This window comes from Erpetoichthys calabaricus, chromosome 18, assembly GCF_900747795.2.
Source record: "Erpetoichthys calabaricus chromosome 18, fErpCal1.3, whole genome shotgun sequence".
Taxonomy (NCBI): domain Eukaryota; kingdom Metazoa; phylum Chordata; class Cladistia; order Polypteriformes; family Polypteridae; genus Erpetoichthys; species Erpetoichthys calabaricus.
Genome location: NC_041411.2, coordinates 21,936,995 through 21,964,252, shown reverse-complemented (window position 1 = coordinate 21,964,252; position 27,258 = coordinate 21,936,995). Strand labels below are relative to the sequence as shown.

The 27,258-nt window shown below is 38.0% G+C and overlaps 1 protein-coding gene across 6 annotated transcripts in view; it reads right to left on the bottom strand.

Annotated features, from left to right (window-relative positions):
* tango2 (transport and golgi organization 2 homolog (Drosophila)) overlaps window positions 1-27,258 on the bottom strand; it is a 71,136-nt gene that overhangs the window by 14,238 nt on the left and 29,640 nt on the right. For all 6 annotated transcript variants that reach the window (XM_051921284.1, XM_028825365.2, XM_028825366.2 and 3 more), the window contains 3 exons: window positions 23,548-23,636; window positions 11,685-11,804; window positions 6,757-6,871 (listed from right to left, as the gene is read on the bottom strand). In XM_051921284.1, the coding sequence (XP_051777244.1) occupies window positions 6,757-6,871; window positions 11,685-11,804; window positions 23,548-23,636 (324 nt within the window). The remainder of the gene's footprint in view (window positions 1-6,756; window positions 6,872-11,684; window positions 11,805-23,547; window positions 23,637-27,258) is intronic.

Genomic DNA, 27,258 nt, shown 5'->3' with positions numbered 1-27,258 from the left:
ACAGCTGTAATATTACACAACCTGAACCACTTAATGAACCATTTGCACCATCTGCACAATATGTACATGTATATTGTACTTATGCTTTCATACTGCATATTTTTCATTATTCTTTATCGTAGTATTATTATTATTATTTTATCATTTTATAGGAAAATAAGTTTGTGAAGGATTTGCATATTCAATCTCATTATATCATACAATAACAATAAAGGAATTCAATTCAGTTCAATAGAAGAGAGCTAGTATTTACAGATGATGATGACTGGCTTCTCAGTTGATTTAGATTTCTAAGAGCTACTAGGATGTATACTTGATATCATTTTTATGATGAAATGCAATAAAATATGTATATTACATTATACAGATAAATCATTAACTTCATTTAAATAATGTATATTTTTAATAATTAAACATGTGGGGGTGTGGTGGTGCCCCGTCCAGGGATTGGTCCTGCCTCATGATGTATGCTTGCTGGGACTGGCACAACCTTGGATGGATAGATGGATGAAATAATTACACATGTCTTACGAAGATTTTTCAGTGTTCCTTAAAAATTTTGGAGAATCTGCATTCTAAGCTTACTACTGATTTGACATTTATTACAGAGCTTATATTGTGGTGATGGTTTACATGGAGAAATAAAACGGAAGGACAGGAATTGGGGGTTGGTACGTTTGATAGAGACAGTACTGCTGCAATAACTTATTTCATTGAAGGTTGTGCACATCCCAGCAAGCATTTTGTGAGAGGCAGGAACAATCCCTGGAAAGGGCACCAGCTCATCGCTAACACTGCGCCACTGAGCCCCCATTTTTAATACATGCTTTAATGCATTTCATCATGAATATGATATCAAGTATACATTTTAGTATTCTAAAATGTACAGAGAGCTATGATATCATGGATCATGGAATTTTGAGTGGAGATCAGTGCTTGCACCCTGTTGCCTGTGAAAGAGAAAGCCCATTTAAGAAGCATAGAATACAAAGCATTTAACGTGCTACTTTAGTTATGATAGGATTTGAGAGACTCTAGTATATTAAACATTGATTTTAAAATTAAGTTTATGATGTTCTACTTTAATGACAAAATAAACTACAAGGTTAAATTGGTAATTTCGAAATTAAAGTCAACATTTCACCCTTGTTGTCTTTACTGTGTCCCTTTTTTTTTTTCTCTGTACCCTAATACAGTAATCCCTCCTCCATCGCAGGGGTTGCGTTCCAGAGCCACCCGCGAAATAAGAAAATCCGCGAAGTAGAAACCATATGTTTATATGGTTATTTTTATATTGTCATGCTTGGGTCACAGATTTGCGCAGAAACACAGGAGGTTGTAGAGAGACAGGAACGTTATTCAAACACTGCAAACAAACATTTGTCTCTTTTTCAAAAGTTTAAACTGTGCTCCATGACAAGACAGAGATGACAGTTCTGTCTCACAATTAAAAGAATGCAAACATATCTTCCTCTTCAAAGGAAACAGAGAGGAAAGCAAACAAATCAACAGGGCTGTTTGGCTTAAGTATGCGAAGCACCGCCGGTACAAAGCTGTTGAAGGCGGCAGCTCACACCCCCTCCGTCAGGAGCAGAGAGAGAGAGAGAGAGAAACAAAGTCAAAAATCAATACGTGCCCTTTGAGCTTTAAAGTATGCGAAGCACAGTGCAGCATACTTAAAAGCTGCACACAGAAGGTAGCAACGTGAAGATAATCTTTCAGCATTTTTAGACGAGCGTCCGTATCGTCTAGGTGTGCGAACAGCCCCCCTGCTCACACCCCCCCTACGTCAGGATCACAGATAGTCAGCGCAAGAGAGAGAGAAAGAAAAGTAAGTTGGGTAGCATCTCAGCCATCTGCCAATAGCGTCCCTTGTATGAAATCAACTGGGCAAACCAACTGAGGAAGCATGTACCAGAAATTAAAAGACCCATTGTCCTCAGAAATCCGCGAACCAGCAAAAAATCCGCGATATATATTTAAATATGCTTACATATAAAATCCGCGATAGAGTGAAGCCGCGAAAGGCGAAGCGCGATATAGCGAGGGATCACTGTACTTTTCCGTAAGACATTCAGGCGGTGGGCTACGACTCACCTTTTCACAGCGACTTTGATATCTGACCACTTCTTTTTTATTTTGGGCAATATGCGACTTTCTGAACTTGAACTTTCAAGTGTCTCCACCACTCTGTATCACTCTGAACTTAAGGGGCTATTTATATTATTATATATTATATCAAACTGGTGAGGAAGGCAGATTCTATTGTAGGCATGGAGCTGGACAGTTTGACATCTGTGGCAGAGCGACGGGCACTGAGCAGGCTCCTGTCAGTCATGGAGAATCCACTGCATCCATTAAACAGTGTCATCTCCAGACAGAGGAGCAGCATCAGCGACAGACTGCTGTCAATGTCCAGCTCCACTGACAGACTGAGGAGATTGTTCCTCCCCAACACTATGCAACTCTTCAATTCCACGTGGGGGGGGGGGTAAAACGTTAACATTATACAAAGCTATTGTCTGTTTTACCTGCATTTTTTTAATATTGAATATACTCTTTAATTTAATATTGTTTCTTTATCAGTATGCTGCTGCTGCAGTATGTGAATTTCCCATTGGGATTAATAAAGTATCTATCTATCTATCTATCTATCTATCTATCTATCTATCTATCTATCTATCTATCTATCTATCTATCTATCTATCTATCTATCTATCTATCTATATTGATTTGCAAATTCAAAAGGCCATAATTTTGGGAGGAGTTGGAGTGGGGTGACAGGCGCATGCATGTGCATTACATTTCACACTGCCAAGGATTTTTGGAGCATAAGTGTGTGCTTATGCATGGTTTTATGTATCTGAATTTTTTTGTGCGTAACCACATTTCCACTTTTGTCTGTATGCCATGTTTTAGCGTGAATTCTATGCACAGTGTTATACATGAGGCCACAGGTATATGTAAGAATATAAGGAGGATTGCAAACTATAAAAAAAAAATTGGGAACAACTGCTGCAAACAACACCACTTACAAAGAACAAAATGAATACCTTTCATGCTCATTTTCTACATGTAAACACACAACTGGCCATATGTACTTAACAAGTCTCTAATGATCCTTTTCTATCACCGTGGCTTGCATGAAGATGACTTGTAAAAGTGTACACAAAGCTGAAACCCAGGATGGTGTTTCCAGCTGTGTCATCAAATCAGTACAGTCCTTCTGGCTGCTGTCTTTTTACAGACATCATTAACCTTTCTTTTCTCCAGCCTGCTGTTCCTGCCTGCCTTAAGAAAGCCTTAATTATTCTACTTCCTAAGAAAAATTTAGTAACCTGCACCAGTGACTTCCACCGAATAACACTTATTTCTGGTATTTTAAGTGTTTTGAGAGGCTGGTAACGGCACATATTAACTTCAATATCTTTGTCAATGTTAAACTTGGTTCAATTTTCTAATTACCATAGTAGATCCTGTGAGGGACACACATGAAGATGAAGGATGGGGGAAGGCAGCTTTTGTAGAGCACTGCCTTCCCCAAACCGTTAGGTGGCAGCCTCTCAGGTTGCAGCTGTGCCGCAGATTCCCACAGGACATCATGGGACTTGGAGTTTGCTGACTTGGCCCTGTTGGGTTCTGTGGGTGCCGTGGTAAATAGGGAACCCTATTTTGTCGGGCTCCCACTTCACCTGGAAGTACTCCCAGGTGCTACATAAAAGAGGCCAGTTGCCTCAACTCCAGTAGCTAGAGTCGAGAGGAGGTGGACAAAGCTTGCGTGGAGGTGGAAGTGACCAAGTGACAGAGAGAAGCAGTGCTTTATTGTAACTGTATTCTGTATTGTATGTGGTTGCAGCATGGGAAATGCTTAGTGAGAAGAGTTTCCCACAATAAAAACTTTCTACTTTTATACTTGTGTCCGAGCCTGTTTGTATTGGGTGTTTGGAGCGCTTGAGTGCCCCCTATCATCCACACTCCATAGATGTATCATTTGTTCTGAACACTACTCTGTATGACTTACACAATAAAAAATACCTGTGTTGAAATTTTGCACCCTGTTCATACAGAGCTTATGTAATTTGCCTTTGTCTGCTTGGAGATTTCTTCTCACAAATCAAAAAAATAAGTGTTGGGCTAATTTCAATAGCATGGATTTCCTAAAATGTTTCGATTTAACAGCTTGCTTGGCCAGATCTTGTTTATGATTAAATTTTGTCAAATGGTAAGAAGTGTAATTCAAGCTTTAAGTCAATGGTTCCTTTTAGATGCTGACAGACACTCGGAATGATTACTAAAGACTATAAAACTGAATTTAGATCAACTGCTGCAATTATGAAAATGATTGGTCCCATTTTATGGCTTCATTTTGCAAAGTACTCTGATGCAGCAGTATTTGTTCTGTAATTGTTGCTGTATATAATCATATTACTGCAAGTACTGCATGCTCTCATTGCATCTCTGTTATACATACATACATACATACTGTATATGTAATAAGTATTCACGCCTTTTGATATTTGCTAGGGGTCTCCTGGTAGAGGCCAAATGTGTTTCTATTAACTTGCCTCAGAAAAATCATGTGTTAAGGGGTACTTATAGATACAGCATTTATTAAAAATTGATTGACACCTCTAATTTTTAAATTAACTTTGCATTATTAATGATTCTTCTTATTTGTTATCTAGTAGATATCTGTTAGGATTTCAGGTAAAAATGTTCTGCTGGTGAGAAATAGGACTGGTGGAGTAAAGAGGTTAACACCAACTGTCTGGATTTGTTGGACAGCAACTGCAGCACTATACTGCAGCCAGTTTCTAACTCTGAGGTCACTTCCTGTCTTTTATATCTCCACTTGATTAGTTCTTCCATTTATTAATTTCTTTTTGACATCTGAATTTAAAATAATCCTTAACCTAAGAAAATCACACTGCATTTTGTTCAAAGAACATTAAAAATAAGGTCAGTTAAGCAAAACACACCATTGTAGAAACATCAATATGTCTGTTTGACTGGCAGCAAACTATCTGCCAGTGACAGTATTCACTGCTGCATTTAGTTGTCTATTTTGTTTTTTTGCTTGTGCTTTGGGTTTCTAATAAAAAAGCTTCTTTCCACATCAAACTGCATGTTAGTTATTCCACTACATCTCTGTGTCACAATGATGAAAGTTAATTTTTGAACAAGCCCTGAAGCTAAACAGCAAACTTCATGGTGCATGGTACATAAGGCACAAAAAACTCCATTTCAATAAGCACTCACAAAGTCAGAGACATATACACACATAATTGTATAGATGTAAAAGTAGACACACATAACATTATATAATTATTTCGAGGTGCACATGCACATTAAAGGTCTACATTCTGTGAGAATGCTGTCAATGTGAAGAGTCCACATGGATTCTTAAAATATTTTACAATTATAAACTCCTGATAGAGAATGATCAAATAAAACAAGCAGCAGTTTTACTTGCTTTAATAAAAGTACTGTTTTATTTCATGCTTACAAAGTGGAGTGGTTCATCAAATCCCAAATCTGGTTATCTGCAGTCCCAATGTATCCTAGGTGTAATATTGTCCACTCACTGACATACTGTAATTTATATCAGCTTGCACAAGCATATTAAATTCATCTGAAAAAACTGCAGTCATTTCTGTAATCCAGACTGGTCTACCTATATCCTTAAGTAGTAATATTTAATACATTATTTTAATTTTTATTGCATGTTTATAAGTTTTTATGGATACTCAGCATGATGTTTTACACCTTCTTCAATCATATTTTTAAATTGCTTTGTAAAGGGTCATGGGATGCTAATAATTTATTAAGACACTATATATATTATTCATTGTTTATATGAGTGTTGAAATGAGAAATTATGTGTTCATAAATACACATATACATTCTTCAACCTGTGTAATACAAGTCACGGTGAGCTACAGTCTACCTCAGTAGCAGAAGTAACAAGAAAAGGTAGGCAGAGTTGGCACTTTCCCTGAGGTTATAAGTACAAATCCTGCTACTGACACTATGTGACCATGAGCAAATCACTTCACCTGCCTGAATTCCAAGTGGAAAAACAAAAAGAAATATAACCAATTGTATATTAAATGTTGTGAGCAACCTTGGATAATGGTGTCAGCCAAACAAATAAATAATAATGATAAAAGACAAATAACAAATACTGTGGAAAGAGTCTGTCCTTTGCAGGTCACACATAAGCAGTCGCCAACACTTTCTCTTACTGGGGCCAACTTACTAAGTCCTCCTAACATACAAATCTTTCTGCATCTTTAAGGAAAATAGGAGTAATCAGAAGAGAACCCACACAGATATGAGGAGAATGCAAATCAAATCCAACTGACAATGACTAGGCACATGATTTGAACCCAGGATGCCGGGTCCATGGCACACCAGTAAGCAATGGCCTTTCCTAAATCTTAATAATTTAGACTGTATTTTAATTTACAGGTCACACTTCTTGTCATGAATTTGATGAGATTTCTCACTTGTACGGTTCTGTATAGCAAACAAAGGAAAATAAAAGTAAAATAAGAGCAACAGTATGATAAGCCTTCTTGTCTTTCATTGCAGGCATCCTTGGCTCTTTGTAGTTGGCTTTGTTTGTGACCTCTCAACCCACTTACTGGGTAAGTATAACATCCATTTTGATTCCATTATTTACTCAGGAGATATCTTGAATAAAGATCAATTTCATTCTAATTGTAATGCATTCCTTTTGCATTGAGTACTTACTTAAAATCAGCAGCTAGCAGGTTAAAGCCATTGTACAGGTGGCCTTCAGCTGAGATTTTTTTCAAGTAGGAAAAGCAATCCAAGTTATCCATCAGAAAGTTGGACACCAGGCTACCTGTGTGACAATACATACAGATAAACATAGGAAAAATGCAATGCATGCATTTTAATCTACTTTTGTCTATATTAAATAATAAAAAGCAAACAAGCCAAACTAACATATATTACCAAATCTATGCAATAAGTAGCATTCTGTAAGTTTACTTCAGGTATGTTTCACTATAAAGCTCCTGACATCTCTTATATATATTTCTCTTCTGGGTCGTCCTGCTTCCACTTCAAAATCGGTCCCACCCACACGCAGCCGACACAGCATTTCTTGATTCCTATTCATCCTCTTCCATGTCATGCACTATACTGGCCTGCTGAGCGTAATACATCCAACAAGTACTCGAGGTGCTGCCACAACGGTAAAGTAGCTTTACCACCTTTGCGGTAGCCACCTGTGTCTTTACAACAGCTTCTTACACAGCAAACATCAGAAGCTAAAAATTATCGTGAACACATTTGAGAATACAACTCTTCTCTAGCGTTTGCTTCCATGGGTGCACAGATAACTCAACCTCCTGGCCATGTACCATACTGTTTTAAAATACACGGGCAAATTTATCACCAAATCTCTCCACTATACGCTAACACTTCTACCTCTCCAGGATATGGACAGCTGTATGTTTTTGACACAGCGCAAGCTACTGAAGTACACTTACAAAATAAAGCAAACTCTGCATGCAGCGAAAATGTACTTCTCCAGCAAGATTCCATGCTCAGAACCATCAACCCCTTCGCTAAATCATACAAACACATGCATGAAATCGCTCAGTCCAATCCAACAGCATCTGTACGAATGGTTTTCAAGGAAAACCCTAGGCAGGATTTACGACGATACAATGCCCCGACATGTCACACCGATGTTACAGCGATTTTCGTCGCAGAAGATGGCGAACCACCTGCCGAAAGGGACACTTGCATCTATCCCATAGGCAACAGATTTCCACGCTCAATATGAATTGCAATCCTATGGTTTACTCACTTTTATTCCCTTACGGAGACATTGGCTGGCACAAAGATTTACAACATGTTCCCTATAAAAGAACCGGCAAGCGAATAAGGCTTATTCAATGCCAATTTTACACGTACAGATTAGCAATGAGGAATACATTTAGTATTTTGCACTCTAGCGGCAAGCTATTCCAAAAGTACATCTTGGATGTGTATGTTAAAACAGAGGGCGCACGTCTCAACTATCTCAGATTACATACGCGTTGAACTATCAGACGCACTGCAAGCAAACGCTGAAAATAACAACATATGTGTAGGCAAAATGATCATATTACCGTCCACATTTCCAGGAAGTCCAAGATACATGCAACAAAACTATCAGGATCCAATGGCCATAGTACATAAATTCGGAAAGCCTGATTTATTTATCACTTTCACATGTAACCCTGCTTGGCCGGAAATTCTACATGCACACTGCGTCTTTCAAGAAGTATTTATTTCTTCTTGATTTCTGAATTCCTTTCTCACCGTTTTCTGTTCCTATTCTTACACCGCCGTATGCTATGGTGAACATCAGCTAGTTTTTAATAAATTCCTAAAGATCTTGAATGGTAGTGTGAATGATCCTTGACAACAGTGTATAAAAACATGGAGACATTTTTTATTAAAACAATTGTGTGTAGCTGCTTTCTCCTTTAATAATTTATTTAGCTACTGACATTGACTCTAAAGCCCTTAAATATTTGACATGAAAAGAGCATCTCTGCATGTAGATTATTTACTCAAACAAAACAAATCTCCTGGATCATTACAACACAGTTTTCAAAAAGTGTCACCACAGGTTCTCCCTGCATTTTATGAACAATGTCACTGCTAAGGCACCATCACCCTCCAGGGATAGAGAGTTCTGTGAGAAGGCAAGGTTCTCATACTATTGATATTGCCTCACTTGCAATGAAACTTAATCATTTTGCTGTTACTGTTTTTTTTTTCTTTAGTTTGGCTATAGTTTTTGGCAGCCTATCAATAGGGTTCAGTGCTGCTTAGCATTTACGAAAAGGCCAACACTTCTATACAACATTGGAAATAAATGTCTGACAGCTAAAAGTAAGAAACCTGTCATTATACAGCAGTCGGAAAATTAATTGCTTCAGGGTGTCCTCCATCAGCAAGATGCTACAGAAGAAAGATATGCTTCTACTGTCTCAAGCTGTAGTGGTTTGCACTTCTTACTTATGCATTGTTTGGCATCACTTCTGTCCATTATGTTCTATTTGTATGATGGCAACAATAGTTAAAGCATTGGAAGGTTGCCACTTACTGTATATAGTGAAAGGGAAAGTGATTAAGTATATCCTTTACATCCAAGGGGGTCTGACTGGTCTGCATTAGCAATTGTGAAAGAATTTAAATGAATATTGTGTGATACCTGATTTACACGCCATTTCTGCGTTACAGGGATTTACACATAATGATAGTGTGGGAAATTGTGGAATTGCCAGTATAGCAACAATCACAGCTGCTTGTAAACTTGAAGAACTGTTTTTTTTTGTAAGCAAAATGTTCAAATAGGAACCAGTGTAGGTTTATTATAATCACTCAGCAGAAGAATACCCTTTCTCACATGTACTGAAATTCTATTCAAAAATAAAATGCTACTTAAAAGATCACTGTTCATTCCAAGTAATCCAGCTCTCTGTTCTTAGTAGCTCACAATCACCATGAATTACAGAAATCCCTCATTTGCAGACAGCCTTAACACAAACTATTGTGACTCTTTTAATTTTCTTAATTTTTTATATTTCTAGTATTAAATATTATTAGAATTCCATCTAAATAATGTTAAACAAAGTTTTAATTGGAGTGAAAAAAATAACACTAAGTGGTGAACCTTATTTAAAGAATAAATGCAGTATTCCTGAGCTACTCAAGCAGGAGATCCAACCCACCTGGCATAACAGGACAAACCAATGTAATTACGCCCTTTACATTTATTTGCTACTTTATGTTCTCCATTTTCTTATTTCCCTCTTTTATTATGAAATTCATTAATTGCACTAGTGTTGTATATTTCTGTCTCTTTGATTCTGTTTAGAAGGAACGCTATGAGATCTCATTTTCCTAATGACAACAGATATAGCTTAAAATATTTCATTCAATGTAATTTTACTATTTTTGTCATAAAGAACATGAATGCAAGTATTCAGTATATGATGTTTAGTCTTCTAAGGCTGACAACAAACTATAGGACTCAAAATTTTGTATTGTGTCATGGAAGTACAACAAGGTTGTCTCAGTTTGGTAGCCAATCAATGTAACGTACACTGCAATAAGTAAAGGAACACTACAGTATATAAAAGTAAACACAAACCGATTAAACAGCCATTTGTGCTTTCTCTAAAGTTGGAACATCCATCCATCCATCCATTTTCCAACCCGCTGAATCCGAACACAGGGTCATGGGGGTCTGCTGGAGCCAATCCCAGCCAACACAGGGCACAAGGCAGGAAACAATCCTGGGCAGGGTGCCAACCCACCGCAGGACACACACAAACACGCCTACACACCAAGCACACACTAGGGCCAATTTAGAATCACCAATCCACCTCATCGGCATGTCTTTGGACTGTGGGAGGAAACCGGAGCACCCGGAGGAAACCCACGCAGACACGGGGAGAACATGCAAACTCCACGCAGGGAGGACCCGGGAAGCGAACCCAGGTCCCTAGATCTCCCAACTGCGAGGCAGCAGCGCTACCCACTGCGCCACCGTGCCGCCCTAAAGTTGGAACAGCATCATCCATATTTGTACAGTTTAAAACACTTACTTTCCCTCTTTCCTTGCAGTCTCAATTGTTGTTCACTGTTTTTTGGCATTGTATGCAATGTACTACTAGTTGAGTACTCTTTTGCTGTTAACTCTCACAGACATAAGAGTTCCACTCTATGACTTGTAACTTGCTAAGAGATAATCATAATGATTCAGCCTCTGGTGGTGTCACATTACACAACTGACTATAACGGGTGTGTGTGCTGCACCTGTATGTAAATTAAGCCAAAGTGTGGTGCTGGCCTAAAACACTACAGATCAGCTTAAGCAGCTCTAGGTTTCTGATTCAGTCAATGTGTCTTTTTTGTTGTCTCCATTAAATTCAAATGTCAAATTACCCCTTCTTTTACTTATCTAGGTCAATTTTTTATTTTTTTGAAATATTTTGATTACATTTATGAATTCTGCCTGTTCATTTTAGAGGCAGTTTTTTTTGGAGTAATTTAGAGACAAGTTAGATGTCGATAGTTTTGGCAGGTAAGAGTGAGAATGTGAGTGCTGAGCATATGAAGTGTGCATCACCATTTACAACTGTGCTTTTAACATCAACATTTATTTTTAGAAACAAGCAAGTGACGTACTACAAACACAAGATGCTGAATATACTAGTTGTTTAAAAATGCAGAAAACAATTCAGATCAGTATTGAAAAATCACAAAAGAAACAAGACCATTTAGGGACTGTGGAAGTGGCTAAACAGGAAAGGTATCAGGGCAACAAGTCATTTGTAGACAAGAATTGACCTCTGTTTAAGTGTTTGGGCATTTGTCCATCTCTGAACCACATAGGTATAAAACAGGAGAAGGAGAAGATAAAGGAAGTCAAAGAACTATTTCTCTGAAATAGTACAGTATAGTAAAGTGTAACAGGGAGTTATGTTGAGGGAAAGAGGCATTTACAATAAGAATCAACTTGTTTACGCTTAATTACTTTTGAAATTTAGAACCTAAAAGTCTGAGAAGTCTCTCTCAATGCTTCTAGAAAACAGCTTTTATTAGAAGCAGCCTCTTTGTGGCCATATGCTGCTACATAAGCTCACCTCTGCCTAGGGCATCAGCATTACTTGAAGGTTCCAGGTAATTTGTCAAAGCAGCCAACTTTCCTTTTTTGCTGATTCCTAACCAAGTTCCTCCCTTTTTACCTTCTTCCATGTCCAAGCCTTGAAAACAGAAAAAAAGAACACATGAGTTTGTACAGGTTAAGGAAAACTTGCATTGTTAACAGTCTCATTAAATCACAAACATTCCTGTGTGATCTGAAATGCCGGTTTCTACACTGTACTAACAGTACTAAAGTCAGTTTAGTGATCCCTGACCTGATGATACTTAATTAGCCAACTATCTGCTGTATACACTCCTAAGTACAGCCATTGTCAGGCAGGTTTGCACAATGTAATGTACTATTAGTTTGTATTAAACAAGCCAATCAGTTTACTGAATTAATAAAACTGACATAATGTTCTCTACACCATATTCAGAGTGACATACAGTGGTGTGAAAAACTACTTGCCCCATTCCTGATTTCTTATTCTTTTGCATGTTTGTCACACAAAATGTTTCTGATCATCAAACACATTTAACCATTAGTCAAATATAACACAAGTAAACACAAAATACAGTTTGTAAATGGTGGTTTTTATTATTTAGGGAGAAAAAAAAATCCAAACCTACATGGCCCTGTGTGAAAAAGTAATTGCCCCCTGAACCTAATAACTGGTTGGGCCACCCTTAGCAGTAATAACTGCAATCAAGCGTTTGCGATAACTTGCAATGAGTCTATTACAGCGCTCTGGAGGAATTTTGGCCCACTCATCTTTGCAAAATTGTTGTAATTCAGCTTTATTTGAGGGTTTTCTAGCATGAACCGCCTTTTTAAGGTCATGCCATAGCATCTCAATTGGATTCAGGTCAGGACTTTGACTAGGCCACTCCAAAGTCTTCATTTTGTTTTTCTTCAGCCATTCAGAGGTGGATTTGCTGGTGTGTTTTGGGTCATTGTCCTGTTGCAGCACCCAAGATCGCTTCAGCTTGAGTTGACGAACAGATGGCCGGACATTCTCCTTCAGGATTTTTTGGTAGACAGTAGAATTCATGGTTCCATCTATCACAGCAAGCCTTCCAGGTCCTGAAGCAGCAAAACAACCCCAGACCATCACACTACCACCACCATATTTTACTGTTGGTATGATGTTCTTTTTCTGAAATGCTGTGTTCCTTTTACGCCAGATGTAACGGGACATTTGCCTTCCAAAAAGTTCAACTTTTGTCTCATCAGTCCACAAGGTATTTTCCCAAAAGTCTTGGCAATCATTGAGATGTTTCTTAGCAAAATTGAGACGAGCCCTAATGTTCTTTTTGCTTAACAGTGGTTTGCGTCTTGGAAATCTGCCATGCAGGCCGTTTTTGCCCAGTCTCTTTCTTATGGTGGAGTCGTGAACACTGACCTTAATTGAGGCAAGTGAGGCCTGCAGTTCTTTAGACGTTGTCCTGGGGTCTTTTGTGACCTCTCGGATGAGTCGTCTCTGCGCTCTTGGGGTAATTTTGGTCGGCCAGCCACTCCTGGGAAGGTTCACCACTGTTCCATGTTTTTGCCATTTGTGGATAATGGCTCTCACTGTGGTTCGCTGGAGTCCCAAAGCTTTAGAAATGGCTTTATAACCTTTACCAGACTGATAGATCTCAATTACTTCTGTTCTCATTTGTTCCTGAATTTCTTTGGATCTTGGCATGATGTCTAGCTTTTGAGGTGCTTTTGGTCTACTTCTCTGTGTCAGGCAGCTCCTATTTAAATGATTTCTTGATTGAAACAGGTGTGGCAGTAATCAGGCCTGGGGGTGGCTACGGAAATTGAACTCAGGTGTGATACACCACAGTTAGGTTATTTTTTAACAAGGGGGCAATTACTTTTTCACACAGGGCCATGTAGGTTTGGATTTTTTTTTCTCCCTAAATAATAAAAACCACCATTTACAAACTGCATTTTGTGTTTACTTGTGTTATATTTGACTAATGGTTAAATGTGTCTGATGATCAGAAACATTTTGTGTGACAAACATGCAAAAGAATAAGAAATCAGGAAGGGGGCAAATAGTTTTTCACACCACTGTAATTAGCTGAGAAAAAATACAGCAAAGTTTAATGATGGGGGATGTTTATGGCTCCCAATACACAAGCAAGGGATTGCACATCAGGAATAGAAACGACACAGACAGAAGGAAAACATTCTCTTTTCTACTCCATCCCTGACACTGACTTTTATTTGTTTTAAGTCTTAAATCATGAAAGAGAATCTTATCTTGGGAATAAAGTGTTTTTCGCACTTGCTAAAACAAAGTAGAACTCCCAAGTTGCAAGTCTCAAATGCCAACTTTCTGAACTGTCTAAAACCGGCAAAAAGAACAAACAGGACTGGACATAATACTGTCTTTGAAATATGCTAACTGTCAAATAAAAAAGCAATTATTCATATATATATATATATATATATATATATATATATATATATATATATATATATATATACACATACATACATACATACTTTTATTTTTACCAAAAGCAGCTTTTCTTCAGATGCTTGTTGATTATTTACATCTTCAAATAATGAGTATAAATTTTGGACAGGAAAATGTACTTTTATTGCTTCAAAAACAATCAGCTCAAGTCAGAATGTCTATCAGTGCAATCTCATTACTGCCATTTAATTCCATTCAAATCCTGTTACTGCCAGAAGGGATCCTACTCTGTTGGTGCCCTTGAAAATGGCCTTTAACCTGAAAATTGCTCCGGGGTGCTGTACAATGGCTGACCCTGCACTTTGGCCTCCAAAGGTCATGCAGAAAGGCAATTTCCCCTCATCAATTACTAAATTATACCAAATACCAAAAAAAAAATAAAGCAAATAATAATAAAGCATCCCCAAGCTTCAGCTGACAAACCAAGTGTTTAGATGAAAATAAGTACAGAAAGTTAAAAAACTGTAAGCAAGGTGGAATTCTGAATGTGTTTCCATCTTCAAAAATAATTTCCCTATATTTATTGTCCTTTTGTCTAACAAATCTTACAACAAATTTCACAACATATAATTCATAAAATGGACTACATGAAGAATAAACAAAACACTCTTAATGAATCCATGGTTGTATTACTTTACTTTAAATTTTGCTATTGAAAGTATTTTAAAAGGTTGCATAGGGTTGTCCTAGATAGTTATTATCAAGTATTTAGGATGATGTTAATTGGTCTAGCTGCAGCAAAAGACCACCTGGGGATATGTAGGATAGTCTTAGGCTCAAGGGGTCATGATGCCATTTTCTAAAAGTTGGCAAGGAGGAGACAGTGGAAGCCAAAACAGAACCCCAAATATGGCAGTGGGGCAAAAGTAGCCATAGAAAGGCTAAATGTGATTACTTGGGGCAATATGAGCTGCTTAGTTATGGCTTGGAGGAAATAAGAGAAGTACAAAATATGTCTGAAAGCTTAATGGCTAAAGGACCCAAGAACAGTTACCTTTACTTATTGCTCACATATAACCAAATAGTCCTAAAGGTAGCCCTTAATCCTCCATTAAGGTGCATTTTTCAAACTGCTTTTTTTTAAATAGTGACTTTTATGTAATCAGGCATTCGTTAAAATCGTACAGTGTATTTATTGTAATTTAAACACATGAAGAGAAGTGATCAAATTTGCCTCCACCAACAAAATAAATAAATAAAAATAAATAATACTTTGAAGACATGGTAAAATTGAATCAAAGGCAATGATCCTTTCTGACTTATACAGTAGACAATGAATCAGAGCATATCATGAACTTAACATGTCTAGAAGGAGTGTGCCAAAGGGATCTTGTTATGATTAATATATGTAAATTGTGATGTAGGCTGGAAACTATCTAAGATTGACTATACAAGGCATTTTTAAGCATTTATTCTTAAATCTACTACGTTTTCCTGAATTAATATTTACTTTGGACAAAATTGTTTGAATTATAACTGTTCATGTGTCAGAGCTGAAAGAGCTGCACTGTACAGTATAAAGTAAAAACTATCATGACATACAAGAACTAACATTAATCCATATTAATTCTTAGTTAATACACTGATTCAAAACCTTGTCTTAAAGTCTTTAAAGGACCTTACTCCTTTTCTATGTTAACTAATGTTGTCTTATTTTAATTTCTTATTTTGTCTTTTATTTTTCTTTTCTTCATTATGTAAAGCACTTTGAGCTACTTTTTGTATGAAAATGTGCTATATAAATAAATGTTGTTGTTGTTGTTTCTGCTTTTTAATGTATTCATATGTGTTTACCGATTTAGCAGGATTATTTTGAAAAGTAATTCTGTGCGCAAAATTATCTTTAATTTATTAGTAAATAGCTTTGTGAATTCTCTCAATATAAGGTGTGTAAGAAAGGCTCTATATTGCGCCCGACCCGACACAGACTGACACGGAAGGCACGTATAAAATAAAAAGACTTTTATTTTTCTTCAGCTGGACGGCACATCTTCCCCGTGAACCCCCCAGCCACAACACAGACCCAAAACACAGTACAGTCACCAAGCACCTTCTTCTCTCACCACCACTCCTCCTCAGCAAGCTTTGTCCTCCACCTCCTGACTCTGGCCGCTGAGTGGTGGTCGCTGGCTCCCTTTTATTGGGTTTATTGGGTTTATTTTATTGGGTTTTATTGGGTGCTCCAGGTGGTTGATTGCCGACATCCGGCTGCATTTCCGGGTAAGGCGAAACCAGTGCCCAAAAGGGGTGCCTGCGGAACTCCACAGAGCTGCACAGCACTCCAAACCCCATGAAGCCCTGGGGGAGTACGAGGCACTGCTGCAACCCGGGGAGGCTGCCATCTAGTGTCCAGGGGGAGATACTGGGCTTCCCACCCTTGTCCCCCTGGCAGATGTGGTGAAGGGGCATCCCGGCCAGGCATGGGCCTGGGCCATCCGTCACAGGCATTAATTACACATAAACTACAGACTGAAAAATAAAGAGCTATTTTGAAGTTAACTGTTTCACGAGTTTCCTTTCTCAAGCTAATTTTATTTAACTTATTTTCTTCTGTTTGTTGGTCTGAGGCACAAAGAAGGTAATGAAAGAATAACAAATATTACATATGAGAAGAAGAAAAAACTCCAATCGTAACTTCCTCATGCCTTATAACTAACTACAGAAAACAAATAATTTCTATACAATTGAAGAAAAAAGGAGTATGTCAAAGCAGGTTAGGTTATGTTAGGTTAATTAGCAATTCTAAATGGTTGTGACTATGTGAGTGTGTGTGAATGGGCCTTGTTATGACCTGACATCCTGTCAAGAGTTGTCTCTTGCATCCAGTACTGTACTGTAAACCAATACTTGACTGAGAGAATCTGAGCATGTTATGTACATATAATGTACATAAAAAAACAACAAAAATTACAGATGTGACTATTAGCTTATATACTGACAGTAACTAGGAGTAACTAAAAAGTCCCATTCATTCCGTAGTGAGTAGGACAATATAATGTCACCAAACTCAGGGGAACAGAAGTAGAGAACAGCCTTCTGAGAAATGACTCACCTGTTCACAGTGCCATATTTAACAAGTCAGTTGACTGTAATGCTAGACATGCACAGACATCACACTTTCCGTGTACACACAAACATACACATACAGTATATATAGTCTTCTGTACTGATCCCCCACTCATTGTTAGCTTTTGTCCAAGGCTCAAGCAAGTCAGTTTCAAAGTGGGACATACATAATATATATAATACATATCTCTCTATTATAAGAAAAATCCTGGGAGGGAAAGACTAGGGAGACAAGATGTGATTTTCACGTGAAGATAACGGAAGACACTTAAAAGACCCGCGAGACGAAAGAGATTGGCTACGGAGCATCTTGCGGGGACCTTAAACATGAGACTTTGTGCCAAGAGATTGACTTCAGACCGTCTCTCAGGGACGTAGAACATGAGATTCTTGCAAGACACACCCTACTTACAACCAATATCAAATAAGACCACGGGCAGCAAAACACTCAGCGCATATAAAGCGTATAAGGACAATACGTTATAGATGAAATGTTGACCACTAAGCGAAGAAGAAAGAGCAACGCAGAGAAAAGAGACCCAAAAGCGTTGGAGAGAAAAAAATGCAAAAAAGAAAAAGAATAATTGAGCTGCAAATTCAGAAAATAAGGAAAGTAATAATCAGCCTGGAACAATTGGAATTGAAAAAAAAGCACGTCCAATCGGGCTCATAATTAAAAGACAAAGTAGAACTTCATAAATATGTTGAAAAATGTTGCCACTATACACATGCAGAGCAGGTTAGAGATTATGAAAGCAGTGGAATTCGAAAGGGTGAAAAAAAACGTTGGCGCAATACAAATGCCTAACTTGCTCCCAGCTCTTAAAACAATGACAAGCGACAAGCAAAACATGCAGCTTGCCAACAGCAGAAACCCAGCGGATGATCCGACCGCTTCACCTTGCGTGCATTCAGTCATCCTAACACCCCCACCTTCACAACACAAGTGGAAGAGACGTGAAGTGGCAAAAGGACAGCTGCTGTACAGGCTTTAAAATGATCCAGCTGATGATCCGACGGCTTCTCCTTAGCATGCATTCAGCCGCACCGACCACTACCCCCCCCCCCTTTGATAATTCCTGCGAGAAACCACGCCTGGGGCCAGAAATAAAGGACAAGTATTGTTTTTACAACGTCACGCGAGACAAGGCAGTGAGACATCATTTAAAACAAGTCCACGGACATCTAACCTAGCAGTGGTTAGATTGCTGTTGGCAGACACGCTTCATGTGCTCCCAGCTCTTAAAACAACGACAAGCTAAACACGCAGCTCGCCAGCAGCAGAAAACCAGCAGATGATCTGACTGCTTCTCCTTAGCATGCGTTCAGCTGCACCCCCTTCACAACGTGAGCAGCGTTATACGTCCTGTGAGAAAGAGATGTAATCACGCCCAGGGCTGGATATAAAGTACAAGTATTGTTTTTACAAAAGTTTTAAAGTAAAAGTGAAAATAATGCATATGTAACAATTCCCAGTGTATATCCGGTAAACCAAACCCGGGGGTGGGCGAGCGAAGCGAGCAAGGGGCAGAGCCCCCTAGTATATTATTAATATCGACATACATTCACATATTACATTAAATTTTTACTGAAAAGAGGTTGGATATAAAGTTTTAAGAGTTTGGGGTGAACACATTATTGTTTTCCAAGCCAAACCGTCAAGCTTGTTTCATGAAGATGCACATGAGGAAAACATGGACTAGATATATTAACACCAGTTACCCAAAGTTATTGTTCTTAAGCAATATCCCAAAATGTTACTTTAAAGGTAATAAAAGAAAATAATTAGGAAGAAAATTCTGTTTTAAAAAAAGAATACAACCTTACGTTGAAGATGCATTTAAGCAGACGATTTCTTGTTTAAATCAAAAATCAATGTTTGTAAAATAATGTAAAAAAATTACATATAGACTTACAAATGTAGACATGCAAACAAACATATGTCGGGGATGTTTGTCCTTTGCAGTTCTGCTGCTGCTTATTCAGTTCGTCACTTGCAAATTACAAGCTAATGTAAAAAATATAAAAAGACTTTCCTTAAGTAGCCAAATGGCTTGATGCACTTCATCTCTTCCTTAATTGTTCTTTTACTACTAAAATACTAAAAAAATCTCTTTGGGTCTTCGTTCGCCGTATCTGTAATTCCTTTCTAACTGCCTTTTAACCCCCCCAGTATCCTTCTTAATGATTGCCCACATGTGCCCTACAATTTGCATTGGAGTTATTAGTCTTACATGCCTTACACAGCTGTTATATGCCTTATGTGAATAGAGTCTAATCACAATAACATACATTCAAAAATACATAAATGACGACGAAAGAAAATGGCTGGAGATTAATTTTTCTATTGCTTTATAGCTGACCTTAATTATCTATTGTGGGATATGGCCGGCCATTCATCTCAGCCAATACCCCCAGGCTGCCAGATGGAGCCCTCCCTGCAGCATGGAGGTGCCCCGAATGCCAGCAGGGAATCATGGACAATGGAGTTTCTATTCACAACCCTGCTGGATACTGTGGGGGCCGCCAGAGGACGCTACAGGGAGGCTCAAGGACTTGTATTTTCCCTATAACCCGGAAGTACGTCTTAGTCACAGCGACAGAGGAAATGACGTACTTCCGGGATGAAGAAGAAGAGTTTTCACCTGGATAATCACATGGACTGAGGGATCAGAAGCACTTCCGGGTCATGGACTATAAAGGACTGTGGGAAATCCCAGATGGGCGAGCTGAGTCGGGAGGAAGGGTGGCAACGCGTCTGGGAGTGGAGGATTGATTATTGGTTATTATATTGTGTATATTTATGAGTATAGTGGAGTGGAGGGTGCTTTGTGCACTTTATTATTGGAATAAAGTCAACTATTGGACTTTTATCTGGTGTCTGGCGTCTGATCCGAGGGTTCAAGGAAGCGATAGCGCCCCCAATCTGTCACACTATTTAATTTTGTTGAGTTCCCTTTATTGATAACCTTGCAAACTAACGGAAACACGAGATTTGCGTGTTATTATTCTTCTCTCAGATTCTCTTTCACATGCTACTGGAACCCATTAAATGCTGAACAATGTACTGTAAATAATATGCAATAATGCGGAAAATTCAGACAAGAGTAAATTATCTGTTTCTGTGTCCTCTATTGTAGGTATCTCATAAATGATTGTAAGCTAATATTTAGCCTAAATGTCACTGTATAAAATATCCACTATTTCAATAGAAATGTATATTGATTAACTGAAAACATTTAAAAAGTCACGTATTTCTTTTCTGGCTGCTGAAAATAATTAGGGAACACATACATTCTAGATGCATTATAATTTTCCAGCTGTAGCTTCTTATGGTTTTGATTTTTGTATGTCATAACAAGAATTGAATGTGTACTTTGATGCAAAACAAAGCAGATTTCCTCAACAGAAAATGTGTGTCTTTTGCTAACAATTCTTGTCATCATTAATGCATCTAAAGTGAAAAGTTCAACTTATGTCTACCATGGGATTTCTGGCACAAATGACCTTTCACTTGAGGCTTCAAACTGACAGATTCCAATAGGAAAGGCGCCTTGCATTAAAATAATTGTGTTGGAATGTGACATCCCTAGGATTCAGAAACATGGCAAGATACCATGCAAGTTAATGAGTTTTCAATAAAACCTGTCATATTATTGCTTTATGTCATAAAAGAAACAAACATGAAAACCTGGGAAAAGTGTGGAAAATGTGACAACGCGTACAATATAACCGTATGATTTAGGGTATCGACATTTATAGATTAACAGTAATGGCACCCTGCGTGATACCGTGCAGTGAATACACTTGACTTCAGCATTCCTAGTTTTCCTCCTCTTTCCCTTTACGTTTACTATTCGTTTGCTCAGAGGTTGCTGCGCTTGCTGCTTCCTGAGCAGCTCTTCTTTTCTCCACCCTTGTCAACTTTCATCGGCCTCTTTTCACGTTAAAACTGATTAAATCAGTGTTTGTGTTGCAATCACTTAGTACGTTATCTTTAATTTTTCACTTAAGCTGGTACTTTAAGTCTTCAATCTGCCTCAAGAAAGATTTAAGATATGAAGAGGTAGTGGAAGTGACGGTGAAGGTGGTAAGGACTGAGAATGGCGCCTACAGTAATCCCACCTCCATCGCGGGGGTTGCGTTCCAGAGCCACCCGCGAAATAAGAAAATCCGCGAAGTAGAAACCATATGTTTATATGGTTATTTTTATATTGTCATGCTTGGGTCGCAGATTTGCGCAGAAACACAGGAGGTTGTAGAGAGACAGGAACGTTATTCAAACACTGCAAACAAACATTTGTCTCTTTTTCAAAAGTTTAAACTGTGCTCCATGACAAGACAGAGATGACAGTTCCATCTCACAATTAAAAGAATGCAAACATATCTTCCTCTTCAAAGGAGTGCGCATCAGGAGCAGAGACTGTCATAAAGACAGAGGAAAGCAAACAAATCAATAGGGCTGTTTGGCTTTTAAGTATGCGAAGCACCGCGGCACAAAGCTGTTGAAGGCGGCAGCTCACACCCCCTCCGTCAAGAGCACAGAAAGAGAGAGAGAGAGAAAAACAAGCAAGCAAAAATCAATACGTGCCCTTCGAGCTTTTAAGTATGCGAAGCACCTGAACAGAAGGTAGCAACGTGAAGATAATCTTTCAGCATTTTTAGACGAGCGTCCTTATCGTCTAGGTGTGCGAACAGCCCCCCTGCTCAATCCCCCTAGTCAGGATCAGAGAAAGTCAGCGCAAGAGTGAGAGAAAAGTAAGCTGGGTAGCTTCTCAGCCATCTGCCAATAGCGTCCCTTGTATGAAATCAACTGGGCAAACCAACTGAGGAAGCATGTACTAGAAATTAAAAGACCCATTGTCCGCAGAAATCCGCGAACCAGCAAAAAATCTGCGATATATATTTAAATATGCTTACATATAAAATCCGCGATGGAGTGAAGCCGCGAAAGGCGAAGCGCGATATAGCGAGGGATTATTGTATACGCATGCGCCGCATGGCCGCCCTGCTACCTGCTGCCAAGAGTTGATTGTAGAATAAAATAATATAAAAATAAAAAGAGGAATAACCTTGGAGGTCAATCATTACCCAAAAGCAGATAGTAGAGGTCATGTAGTATATGTGTACCAAATTTCAGGTCAATAGTTCAAATGGTTTGCGAGCTACAGGTGATTTAAAATCCCGGACAGACAAACAAACAGCCATGGTAGCATATTATATAAGAAGATTGAGAGAACTGCTGTAAAGATGAGTCTAAATGTAGCAAAAAAAAAATCAAAAGAAAAACACTTTATATTTTATTAGGAAAAAGGTAACTATGCATGTTATTTTTAGGGTGGTAATTGCTATTCTGTGGCTTGCTTTTGTTATTTTTAGATGATCATCTTATTAAAGATGCAAGCTCACTAAGTACTATAACAGGAGAGCATTCTCTTGTACCTCTTCACACCTGGAATGATACAAAAGAAACTACAATCTTTATTAAAATAGTGTGTTTAATCTCAAAACACAGGGCAATAGGATTTTTACAGATGCAATGCAAAATAAAGGAATATTGACAAAGACATAGAAAACTGCTGCCCAACTTGCCTTTCTTAAATAAGACACTGCTATACATTTCTATATCATAAAACTGCATCCCTGCTCAAGTCCTATCTCTCTTCCTCTGTCCCTCAGGATCAGAGTCTTTGTTCCAACTTTCCATTGAACTTTTGCATCAAGTCAATCTAGACCTACTACCTCTAAATCTTTTGCTTGGCTGACTTTTCAAACAAACACCATAATTGTTTCAAGTGGAGTTCATGAGCTCTAAGACAGCTTCCACTCTTTATTTATCTCATTTATGAATTCAAGGTGTGTATGCATGATGCTTGCTTATTGATCTTACACTTTTTCTGATCATTTATTTGTTTTAACGATTAACTCTAATTTGATCACTCAAAAAAATCTACATTTAGCTCACTAGTTCAAGTCTTGTTTATAGACAGGTGAAACCACTGTATGATCTGCTACTTTAGACCTATTTCCATTTTTGGATGAAAACCATAGCCACAGAGTTGGCTTTTCCAGTTTCTCCCACAAAGTGGGCATCAACATATTTAAAATAAAAAATCAAATCAGATTTGCAATTTGGAATTCTGAATAGTATTGCAGATTACAGTGCACTTCTAATAATTCAAGTGTCACTTTGAGCGTACCCTACCTCAAAAAAAATAAAATAAAGCAAACGTAGTATGCTCATGTTGTTAAACTTCTTCTGTTATTAGCATATTTACATCCCTTTTTATTTAAATTAAAACAAACAAAAATTTCTCCTTACCACTGAGGATATCTCCGGAATCTCCCCAGAAATCTGCCACCTTTGCTGGCCTATTATAAACTTCATCTCGATTGGCAGCCAAGATTAGCCTAGGAAACAAAAGAAAAATGGTGATGCCACTAAATAGCATCTGAAACAGCTCACAAATTTTGACAAAATACTTTACTTAAAACTGGCACCCTGTCTAGAAATTGGCCCTGCCTTGCTCCAGTCTCCCATGACCCTGCTCAGGATTAAGCAAGCTTGGAAGATGGTATGGTATTGTACAGTAATTTACTCAAAAATAATTCCTTAATTCTTACGAACATGGTTGTATTTGTGGCAGTGGCAAAGAAGAAAATATACCTGCAGACTGTAATGCCTATCCCAGTTTTTCAAAAGTATAACAGTACCAGAGCATCTCCTAATGTCAGAGTATATGACTGGAATACGTTCTCTTTTCTTAGACTAAAAATGTTATTTCACTACCTAGATTCAGAAGATGTTACTGCCATTTTGGAGACAGAGTAGCAAACGTCATAGGCAAGTTTAGTTATCTTGTTGACAATGTTGTATCCATGTTATGGGTGCATATTGGCACTTAATGCTATTTTTAAACAATCTGAGGTATTAGACAGAAGTGCTAAATCAACCATACAGAAAACCAGAAATAAATGTCAGAACTCGGTTGTGTATGGTGGCTTTTAGAGATCATATTAAGGAGATGTTATTTGCAATGGGCTGCATTTTCTTAAGTGTTAGTTAGCAAAGTAGTGTACATCTGAAAAAAAAGTAGCCTTTATAAACAATTGAGATGATTTTGGGAACAGGCTGGACTTTTAAAGAAAAAGAGAGACACAACCTTAATGGGAGGGGATCTTATATCCAGTTATAAAATATGATATCAAAATTTCACCATCTAAACTACAGTGCTGTAACTTTAAATTTTATAATAATTTTATTCCACTTGTTCTACTCGTAATTCCTAATTCTCAAATCTTGAACATTTGAATTATTTTAACAGTCTAAAAATCCAATATAAATAATATCATAATTAGACCTATGTTTAATCTTAGATCATCCACCATTAGTGTCACTATTAATAATATGCTTCAAATAAGAAAAATAAACATAACACCTTATAAGTCATGCCATGTTAAACGTTGTCTGCTAACACGTACTTACTAGGAAATTAAGCTATATTAATAAACTAGCAGTGGGAAATTTTATAAGACAATAGGCCTTGGCTATAGTGCTAAGGGTTAATCAGATGCAGCAGAAGTATTATGTGAGTTACTGAGTGCTTTTCTGTATACAATATTAATTCACTGGAACTCTTTACTTTTGAACATAGTATACCATTTTCTAAACCTGCTTAATCCTGTGTAGGGTCGCTAGGCAGCAGGAGTCAATCCCAGCAAACATAGGGTGCAAGGCAAGAACAATCCATGGACAGGGCACCAGCTCATCACAGGGTGAACACACACAACACACACACACACACACACACATCACGGCCAATTTACAATTGCCAGTCCACCTAATCTGCATGAGTTTGGACCGCGGGATGAAACCGGAGCACGTAGAGAAAATTCACGCAGACATGGAGAGAACATGCAAACTCCATGCAGGAAGGACCTGTGCCACAGTGCCACCCACTCTCCAACATGCTACATTCAACGATGCATGAGTAACACATTCCTGCTATAGACCAGTTCCTGCTTTTCCTTGTGACCTGGCTTTTGTTAATGGTCCTTACAAAACACAGTTTTGGAGGAAGCTGCATTCTTTTGAATTCAAACAGGTAATTAGTGGTAACAATGGGAATTTTGAGTATAAATATAATTTCATTCTGTAGTAGATCCTGTAAAAGTGATAGCTTCAGTCAGATTTAAATTTAACACTTTGATCTATAATTTTGTACTATTACAAAGTTTTGGAGGTTTTAGATCAAAAGTATATACACTAAATCGTGGTTTAGTTTAACTTATTAAATACAGTATTGATGTTTACAAACTGCACATTTACATGCCCCATGGAATGAACTCAAAGTTTTAAGCACTTTACAAATAAGACCCAGTGAAAACAAAATAATATTGTGAACAATGTACAATGTCCCCTTCCTTTAAGGTCTGTCTTTGTGGAACCCTTTTATTGAGAGTGCAAGTGTTTAAGCTGACTAAGTCATGCCGTTAGTCCCAGCTTGTGCTGTACCCAGGGCTTGAAGTGGGATGGTACGCAGTACTGGCAGTTCCTGTGCTTTGCAAAGCGAAGCATAGTGACTCATCATCTTCCGACCTCTGTGTGATTGCAGCCTCATTGCTCAGGTGTAAAAAAGGACACACTTACTATGAATAAACCACTTGCTAAAGATTTTTTACCAACAAATATCAAGGAATAAAAAAAATACAAGCATTGGCTTATTTTCTTCTTTCTAGAATGTCACCAAATTTCAGTCAAATCTATCAAGGCATTTTTTCAGATTTTGGTATATTTAATTTTTCTATTGTTTGGGGGGGGGGGGGGGGGGGTTAATTCTAAAAGTTTATGTATAGAAATGTTTTTTCTTAACAGATACCTACTGACTTTGATGTACCATCCTGACAAATTTCAGCTTTTTAACTAAATGGGAAATTGTGTTTTTGCTGATGAGTGACTGAGTCAACTTTGTATTATACAGTATATATTTGCATGCAATGTGCCACATCACTGACACGTCAACTATGGCTCAGTAATTACTCCATGTCAGATACAAAAGCAACCTCAACAACAGAACACCATTATAATCTTCCTCATAGAGTGACTGGGAGTGCTGTGTTTTGTGAGAGGTGCATGCACAACCTGCTCCATTGTGCATTCACACCACATACCTGACAAGAAAAGAAATGAGCTGACACATTTTTATGGCAAGCTGTTTAACATAGATCATCTTCATTGCTCACATGCATAGACTGTGAAACCTCGGACATCCAAAACATGGGTTGTATTACGTGTGTCATGGCACAAGCTGTTGATTGAGGCCAAGATCAAACTTCAAAGGCCATGAGTGTGCAATTTTTTAGATAGATATGATTTAATATATACATAGATGGAGTGATATTGTGTGGGACTCTATCTTTACTCTTGAGAGCAATATACACTAGATTAGAGCAATACAAACAACTATTCGTTTTTTTACACGTGCTTGAAAACTATGTTAGATTGTCATGCATTGTTATTTATATATTTAATTTTGTAGTTTAATTCATATGTATCAAATTATTTTTAACTAGCCGAAGCCCGCCGTAGCATACGGCGGTGGAAGAATAGGAACGGAAAACGGTGAGAAAGGAATTCAGAAATCAAGAAGAAATAAATACTTCTTGAAAGACGCAGTTGTGAATAGCTGTATTGGTGGAGACGACAGATAATGAGTTGAAAGATCTACTTGTACTACAATATCAGGTTTGTGCTCTGGTCTTTGGGTATCTGACAGTGCATGTAGAATTTCTGGCCAAGCAGGATTACATGTGAAAGTGTTAAATAAATCAGGCCTTCCAAATTTACGTACTATGGCCATGGTATCCTCATAGTTTTGTTGCGTGTATCTTGGACTTCCTGGAAATGTGGACGGTAGTATCATTTTGCCTACACGTACGTTGTTATTTTCAGCATTTGCTTGCAGTGTGTCAGATAGTCCTTTGCATTGTTCCACGCGCAGATCTTGTTGATGTAATCTGAGATAGTTGAGAC